The 9270-nt window shown below is 35.3% G+C and overlaps 1 protein-coding gene across 1 annotated transcript; it reads right to left on the bottom strand.

The window, feature by feature from the left end:
* Positions 1–401: 401 nt before the first annotated feature.
* On the bottom strand, positions 402–1337 carry LOC141509249 (olfactory receptor 14A16-like). Its single transcript, XM_074218639.1, has one exon. The coding sequence runs from the start codon at positions 1335–1337 to the stop codon at positions 402–404; it is 936 nt and encodes a 311-aa protein (XP_074074740.1).
* Positions 1338–9270: the final 7933 nt, after the last annotated feature.

Raw genomic sequence — 9270 nt, 5'->3', positions numbered from 1 at the left:
AGAAGGACATATAGAAAGATGGATAGGTGAATTGAATGTGATGGACGGTATCTAAAAAATGAAAATTAAGGTATTACCAAAGGAAATTCACTAGGATAACTACAAAGAAGTGATAGAATTGAGTAAGTTTTCTGAAGCAGAAAAAGTCCTAATAGAGTTTTTTTCATTAAAGGGAAAGATTTTCATTCTGGCAAGGAATCTTAGATGTTTATTTTTATTAGAATTGGTTCAAATATAAATTAATATACACACTCAATTAAGAATAAAAATCTATGTTACTCTACTAAATATTTGGAGGACTGGACAATAAAGAGGCTGATCTTGGAGGATAGTGAGAAAGGAAAGAAAATTGGAAAATAAGATTAAAAGAAAGGGGAAAAAAGATGTTTAGAGAAAGAAATTTACCAAAAACAATGAAATTCTTGTATTACTAACTTTGTCAGAGCTGACTTCATGTCCTTGTTTCTCAAACTGTAGATGGCAGGATTCAGTGTGGGGGGCACCACAACATAGAACACAGACACCAACAAGTCAAGCACAGAAGGGGTGTCAGAGGTTGGTTTTATATGAGCAACAAAAGCAGTTGTAAAAAATACAGTGGTCACTATGATGTGGGGTAGGCATGTGAAGAATGCTTTGGATCTGCCTTCTGTGGATGGCATCTTTAGAACAGTGGAGAAGATGTGGACATAAGAGGTAACAATAAAGAGAAAACATCCCAAACACAAAATGGAAAATACAATTATGGTTCCCAGCTCAGCAATATTAGGCTGTGAACAGGAGAGTTTGAGTAGATGAGGGATCTCACAGAAGAATTGTCCAAGCTCATTACCTTTACAGAAGGGTTCAGAGAAAGTGCTGGCTGTGTGCATGATGCCTGAGATATTTCCACTGACCCAAGAAGCTGCTGCCATCTGCACACAGGCTCCTCTGCTCATGAGAGTCTCATAATGAAGGGGGTGACAAATGGCTGCATATCGGTCATAGGACATCACAGTCAGCACGGCTAGCTCAACACAGAAAAACAAAGCAATACAATAAATCTGTATAACACACTCAGGAATGGAGATGGAGTTTTTGTGGGCCAAGGAGATGAGGATGGACTTGGGTACTGTAACGGAAATATAGCACATATCTATGTAAGACAAATGCCTCAGAAAGAAGTACATGGGAGTCTGAAGGTGTTGGTCCATGGTAGTGACAATAATAATGAGTAGATTTCCCATTAGAGCTGCCAGATAAATCAGGAAGAAAAGCACAGCATGTAAGATCTGCAGCTCCCAGACATCAGAGAAGCTCATGAGGAGGAAGTTGGTGATGAATGTTTGATTGGTCATTGCCTTCCTATGGACACAGAAGAAATAATGGGAAGGGATCAAGGAGACATTGAACCATAGCTCTGTATGCCATAGGAAATAGATGACTTTGTTAAACTCAAAGCACTACAAAGGAGAAGAGTCATCTGGGTAATCTTTGATGATCTTTTCTATTCTTATGAGTTTCTGCTTGGATACAGGAGTCAATCATCCTCTGAGCCAATCTATAGCTGAAGATACAAGGTTCAGTTTCAGTGGCTGTGGTACAGTCCTCCCAGTCAAGCTCATTCTTATTTCAGTCGTTCTTTGCATAAGAGAGCAATAATTAAGTTAGAGAAACTCTGTAGATGGTAGTTTAAAAGACTTGCGTATCCTGAGAAAGAATTGTAGAGTTTGAACAAAGACCAAAGGCTATTAGCTTTAATTTTTTAAAAATGTTATCTTATTATGTGATTCTGCTGTATCACATGCTACATGTTTCTTCCTTAAATATATGATTTCTCTTCTATCACATTCATCTAGATCAATGCGTACTATGGTAATGTTATAAAGACTAACAAACTGCTTTTTCGGGGGGGAAGGGAAGCAAGTTTGGGGGAAATATTGTAAGCCTCAACCTAATTAAACCTTTCTAAAATAAAAAAAAAAGACTTGCAAGGTCAAATCTTTGACTGGGGGCGGGGCGGAGAATGGAACAATCAAGATGTTATAAACCTGTTGGACTGAATATATGGAGTGACTGGTGAGCATCCAGTGATAGGAGACTTTTCATTCTTTGTCAGAGTTCATCCCTTCACTATTGTATTAAAATCTAATCTATACAGAGCTATAACAGAAAGACTACAAAAACATTGAAGGCATCCAGAAAACAATTTCCATGAAATGAAAATTATTTTACATATAAATAAACATTTAAATATCACTTTAATATTCAAGGGATAAATTAAATAGAAAAGAAGGCAATAAATGAATGAAATAAGCATTTATATTGAGTCAATTATGTGCCATCATTATACAGATAACTGTTTCTTTTTTGCTTCCCCTTCTTCCTTCCCTCCCTTCCTCCCTTCCTTCCTTCCTTCCATTTTTCCATCCTTTCTTCCTTTTCTACAAATATATCTTAACTATTCCTTACTTTGGCAAACAGAATATGTGATTTCCCATAACAAAAGCAAATTAGTGTTTGATTCCATATTTGAATTCTGATCATTCTGATTTCATGACCAGCTATCACCAATTGCCACAAGTTTGCATTATGTTCCAAGCAATGCTAAAGGCTAAGTCTACGAATAGAAAGACACCAAGTATAAAACAAAGACTTTGGGGGTGGCTAGGTGGCATAGTGGATAAAGCACCGGCCCTGGAGTCAGGAGTACCTGGGTTCAAATCCAGTCTCAGACACTTAATAATTACCTAGCTGTTTGGCCTTGGGCAAGCCACTTAACCCCATCTGCCTTGCAAAAATCCTAAAAAACAAACAAACAAAAAAAAACACAAAGACTTCTACTGCAGTCCAGAAGGAAATGTCTGAAAATTTCGAGTTCAGTAGTGAAGCGAAGGGCAAAAAGTAGATTTCCTTATAATTCAAAAGCAGGTCAGACAGTGGATCTTGCTAGTCTAGGTACAATGAAATGATCCACTGACCCTTCATCTCACATGAAGAATTACAATTCGTTATTCCCAGAACATGAAATCTGTATGAGCAACCGTAGCAGTCTTATTGATTGACCGTTTTGCTGAGGTCTGGGCAGGCCCTGAGTGTGTGGAAAGGTCTTTTCATATAAAATTTCATTTTATACTGAAAACCACCATGTGGACCATAGGTATATTGAGGGATGGGGACAGAAGAAGAGGAAATCCTAAGCAATTAAATACCTTACTCTGAGTCACATAAAGTGTAGGAGGGTTTTGAACTCAGGATTTTCTTATTATAAAGGAAAAACTCAATGAAATCATAGCATTTCACAATTGCAAAGGACACCAGAGGATTTTCAACTAGAACGATATAAGTCACTTAGTCTATATTTGAACAATTCTATTGTTATCTCTTATATCAAGAAATATCCTAATCCATTTTAACAAAGTTTTAATATATAGAAAGTTTTTTTTCTTGTGGCACCAATCCCAACATGATCCCCATGGCACCTTGCACTTTTAACCATTGTTTTAAATTTTTCGATGTGAAACCCAGAAAAAGTTAAATCTTTCTTCCATATTCCAACTTTTCCAAACCCTGAGCACAGTTCCTATCTCCTCCACTAATACTTCATCAGACTTTAGAACCCTTCTTCCTTCTTATGGTATGAACTCTGAGACCTTTATCATCCTGATTTCAATCTTTTGTAAATTCATCAGCTAACTAATCTTGTTCCAAAACTTGAGAATCCAGGAACTGATATGGAACTTCAAGTGTTTCTTACCAGGGAGAGAATATCATGGATGAAAGATATAAGTCACAAATCCTAATGGTTCTTTTTCCAGCAAAATAGCGGCACCCTTGCTCTTCCAATTTAAACTAGACTGAAGTGAAAAAGAAAACCTAGGGTGACAATTAAAACTATCCCCAAGATCTAAATTTATTAACATAATTGATTGAACTTGACAGTAGATCTCAGAGTACTGGGAAAAAGTCACAAGAATAAGAATATGCCCTTAAGGTTACAAACTACATTTCAACAAGGCAATGTGATACTGAATGACATACTGAATAAAATCCCTCCCTATATGGGTTCAAATAAATGATGGAAGATAGAACAATTTTCATCATGAATGGATTCAATGACATGCCATATAACTTTACAATATATTTATATAATGTTACCTCATGTTATATTGAAATAATTAATATCTATTTCAGTTTTTCTGATTCTAATTTTCAAATACTTCTGGTCATGTTACTTCATTAAACTGAACTTATATAATTTCACAATAGAGAACAAACTCCTTCGTTTGTAAGAAGTGTGACTTAATTTACCTTAAGCCTAACCCAATAGAAGAATGATGAATACATAATGCTTGAGTTATTTAAAAGAAAGGAGGAAAAAAATGGTTTTCAATCTAATTTATGAGTCAAAGGTGAGAATTCTTTGAAATAAAGAGATATCTTTAAAGATGTTTGTCTATGTGTTTGTGTGTGTGTGTGTGTGTGTGTGTGTGTGTGTGTGTATTTGGGTGTGTTTTTGGGTGTTAGTGGCTGTGTGTGAAGGTGTCTATAAAAAAATAGAAACATGATGGCTTTAATTCTCTATGGCTCAAATAGCTTTTCTAGTAATATGCTTTGAGGATCACCCAAAGAAAGAAAGAAAGGATACAAAAGTCGTTGATATTTCCAGAAATTTGCAATCTAACTGAGGACAAGGTTGTTTAATTTTTATCTTTGTATATTCAACACTTAGTACAGATATGGCACAGAGTAGACTCTTAAATAATTAATTAAGGGTTTTTTTTTTAATCAATTCATGTCCTTCCACTAAAATACTGCCTTCTCAATAAAATGTAATCTCTCTCAGGCTAGGGAATATTGCATTTTACCCTTCCATTTGTAGTACCTAGAACAAAGCCAGGCACATGGGAGTGATTAAGAAATGCTTATAGATTAATAATCCTCTCAGTATTTGACCAAGGTAACCATTCACTCATCAAAATATTGCCCAAAAGGCCCTTGCACCAAAGTTTTCCCCATTAAAAAATGCAGAAATGAGATGGAGGAGTGAGGTCAAGTTTTGGAGGAGTGGAGAGTATACTTTTGATGAGTTCATCAGATAGAAAACACATCATATGTATTATAGTACACTGACTTGCCTTAAACCTTGTTAAAAAATCATGAGGGGAAAATTCAATAATTCAGAAAATGGTTGCCTCTCTATGTCTTCCTCTAAAAGGAATAAATACTTCCAAAATAATCAAATTCACTGCCAAATTTCCCAACTGAAAAAAAATGAGGCACACTGCATATTTCTGCCACTGAAAAATATAATTTGCTGGATAAACTTTTTCAGACAGTTGAGAGGCTAGAAAGTGTAGCGGCTAATAATTTATCTCTGAAGTATGGCCTGGGACTTGCAAAGGCAATTCATCATTGTCACTGGATGTTCTTCTGAAAACCACTGGGTCTTCAAGTCAACTATCTTGCCATATTCTTCCTTGATGAGAGGACTCTTATAGTGCAGGGATCAGTTCTGGAAACTACCTGATCAGAGGAATGAAATTCAGTTGAATATCATACAAAGGAGGCTCATGAAATGGAAGATTGAAAGAGCTGGATAGGTTTAACCCAAGAAGGCACAAAGCTATTTTCAGGTACTTGAATAGCTATGGAGTGTGGGATAGATTAATTTTATTTTTCTATACATGTGATATAAGACTTAGGGACGGTAGATGGGAGATAGAGATATATTTTGGTATGGTGAACTGGGGAAAACCCCAGCAATAGCAGCAAAAACAAAATTCTCATAATTATCAAACTGACTTATCTACAGATAGAATGAACTTCCTAAGAAGATCATCACTTCTCTTTCATGAGAAGGTTGCAAGCAAAAGTTGTCTGGATGCCTACATTTTAAGAATATTATTAAAATGAATTCTTGGACTTAATGGCCTTTTAGACTTGCAATTCAGATTTTAAGAAAACCAGAGTAATGTAGAAAAGATGCCTTCCAAAAGGACTCTCTCAGCCTTCCCTTCAGTCCTATTAGCATCTAGAAAACCCTTCTGCACCAAGAGTATACATCTTTATAATTATTTTGCCCCCTTCTATAGAGAATCTGAATTAACATAAAAATTCAAGAGAAAGTTTTAAGTACTTAATATTTTAGTAGGTCAAACTTTATATTTGGAAGAAAGATTTCTGAAAAATTCAAAATTATAGGATGTGAGAGAGGGAAGGAATCTTAGCATCTCTCTCTCTAAATAGATGTATGAGCCTTAACAAGTCAGTTATGCCATATTAGTCTCAATGACCTCATCCATAAAATGTATATAATATTACCATGTACCTCCAAGTGTTGCTGTGGGGATTAAATAAAATGTTGTGTATGCTTTTGTTTCGCAACATGTATATTCTATAGAAATGTTACTTAAAATTATCATTATTTTTAGTATTTTTTATTATTTTAATTATCATTATTTTACAAAATGAAAAGTCATTCCATATGAAATTATATATACTTCAAGCAGGACTATGTTTAAACTTGTTCCAGTTTTGTCTTTACAAAATATTTTTCACAATTTTTTGCAGAAGTCAGATAACAGAAGCATTGTTGCTTTATATATTGAGCACTGCCTCAGAGACACAATAATTGACTATTGTGGGACATGTCACACAAATTTTCTGAGTTTGAATTTCCTCATTCATCATAGGAAAAGAATAGTATCAGGAATGACTATTCCATTGAGAAAATATGAGAGAAAAATTCTAAAACTTGAAAGTCATTAAAATAGCACACACACACACACACACACACACACACACACACACACACATATGTTGGCTTTTATATACATCTACATAAAGCCAGAGTTCCTCCTATTAGGCATAGATTCCAAAAGAGTTTATTGGCAAACAGAATGGTATATCAATAAGAAAATATTGACAAAGTAGGGACCCAGCAGTGGTGGAGATGTTTGAACAGATGTTGGTAAATGAATGAATTAAACTATTCAATGCTCTAAAGATGGTGATTATGAAAGATGGGAAGACTTACAATGAAAAGACACAAAGTGCTGCAGGCAAAAATCAGGAAACCATCGGGGGTATGCTAGTAGCAGTTGTCTCCCTGGGGAGAAAAAATATTCATGAGAAACTTTGAAGTTTAATCTGCATTATTAGAACTTTTTCATATTCTTTCAAATTTACAATCACTTAATCAAATAAACATTTATTATGAAGTCATAAACTAAGACCTGATTTCTTGTATTTGCTGATTTCTGAGATGGAAATGCTTACACTACATTTTACACTTGCCTCCTGAGATCCTGTTGGAGCTGATCTCATCCAGTATATTTCTGAAAAAAAATATTTCCAATGATTCATTGAAACAATGAAAATGGAAAGAATGACAACAATTAATATTAATACTAAAACTGAATCAAAATGGAGACTAGAAAAAGACACTACAGACATTTAATAATTACCTAAGCTGTGTGGCCTTGGGCAAGCCACTTAACCCTGTTTGCCTTGCAAAAAAAAAAAACTTAAAAAAAAAGAAAAAGAGGCTATATTATACCTCTTTGCAGAGGTTGGGTTTATGGATATAAAAATTGTTAGAATCCTTTTCTATTTGACTAATTTTGCTGAATGGCCTCCTTCAAAATTTTCCTATGTCTGCTTCTCATTTTCCTTTGTCATTCTTTGTTTCAAGAAATAATCTCTAGGGAAGGGATGGAGATACATTGTATTTAAAGATATTAATTTTTTAAAAAATCAATAAAATGTAGAAATCAATAGAAATAATTATTATTACTAAGCAACTGAATAACCTAAAGTCCATTGATTATGAACACATTCTTCACTGTTATATGAAACATGAAGAAACAAGAAACATGGGGCAGGATTCTGGGAAGATGGCAAAGTAACATGTAACAGCTATTCATATTTTCTCCCCGAATAAGACAAAAAACAGTTCTTCAGGGTGAATGTAGAGTGGCAAAAATAAACAAAAGGTAGTTTAGAACCCTGTTCTTCCTGGAACAACCAGAGCATTTGATCTGAAGGAAATGTAAAACCCTTCAGTCTTCCTCCTATTAAACAACAGGAGGCAAGTCCTGGGGGCAGCTAGTTTAGAAGTAGCCCAGTCTCAGCCAAAGGAATTTTCATCTCCTCAGCAGTTTGGGGAGTCTGGTATCTGAGTAGGGAAAAATCAAGGGAACCTGTTCTGTCAAGCACAATCCCAGGTGAGAAGAATCATGCATATTATTGGTTAGGGTAAAAGCAATAGTGTAGGAATGCTACTGGCTATTGAAACTCCAAGGATAACTGAGTTATTGGTTCCAGTTTCAGGATAGAGGATAGAACTGAAGGTGACATAGCCTATGCAATCTTCTCAGGGAGTAAGACTATTTCCAGCATAGTATTCAATGGAGCCCTACCTGTATCTAGGTGGCACTAAGTGGCTTCACCCTGGAGTTGGAGGATAGGAGTTCAAATTCAGTCTCACACACTTGCCACTTTGTATGTGGTCTCGGACAAGTCACTTAACCCTGATTGCTTCTCATCCAGGACCATCTCCAGGCAGCCTGATTCATATGTGGCCACTGGACCCAGTTGATGTCAGAGGAGAAAGTGAGGCTGGTAACCTAGCAGAGCATCTCTCCCTCAAATTCAATGCATGGGCTTATTATGGCATCACCTCCCCTGATGTTATGGTAAACTTTGAGAATGAACAACAAATATAATTGGCCCTTGCCTTGCAGGGGGAACCGAGTTCAGGGTTTGGATCTAGGACAATGCTCAAAAAAATGTTAGAAATAAGGGTTTGAGCTCTGAAGAACACTACTCCACAGCCTATATAACAAGCTGCTAAAAATGTTAAAAGCATTGAAAAAGAGCAGATAAAGGACAAAGAATTCAATGACAGAAGTTAAAATGTAAATAGAGAAGATTAGGATTCATCTTCAAAGGTAGATGCTGAAGCACAAAACAAACAAACAAACTAAACAAGCATAAAACCCTGTGATTACCCTTTCCAAAAAATTATAAATGGTCCAGGAGCAGTCAGTGAAGTTTGAAAAGACCAAGAAATAATAAAACAAAATCTAAAGAATTATAAAAATAGAAGAGAATGTCAACTACCTCATAAGTAAACCAACTGTTCTGGAAAAAAAGATCAAAAAGAGAAAACATAAGAATAATCAGGTTACCTGATAGTTTTGGTCAAAGAAAAAGAATATTGATATAATATAATAAATGATTAGAAGAAAAAATTCCCAAAGTATTGGTAAAAAAAGGGGAAATAGA

Source organism: Macrotis lagotis, chromosome 1, assembly GCF_037893015.1.
Source record: "Macrotis lagotis isolate mMagLag1 chromosome 1, bilby.v1.9.chrom.fasta, whole genome shotgun sequence".
Classification (NCBI taxonomy): domain Eukaryota; kingdom Metazoa; phylum Chordata; class Mammalia; order Peramelemorphia; family Peramelidae; genus Macrotis; species Macrotis lagotis.
This window is presented reverse-complemented; position numbering and strand designations above follow the sequence as displayed.

Coding starts and splice junctions, on each gene's coding strand:
- LOC141509249 (XM_074218639.1), bottom strand. CDS start 1,337: ATGACCAATCAAACATTCATCACCAACTTCCTCCTCATGAGCTTCTCT.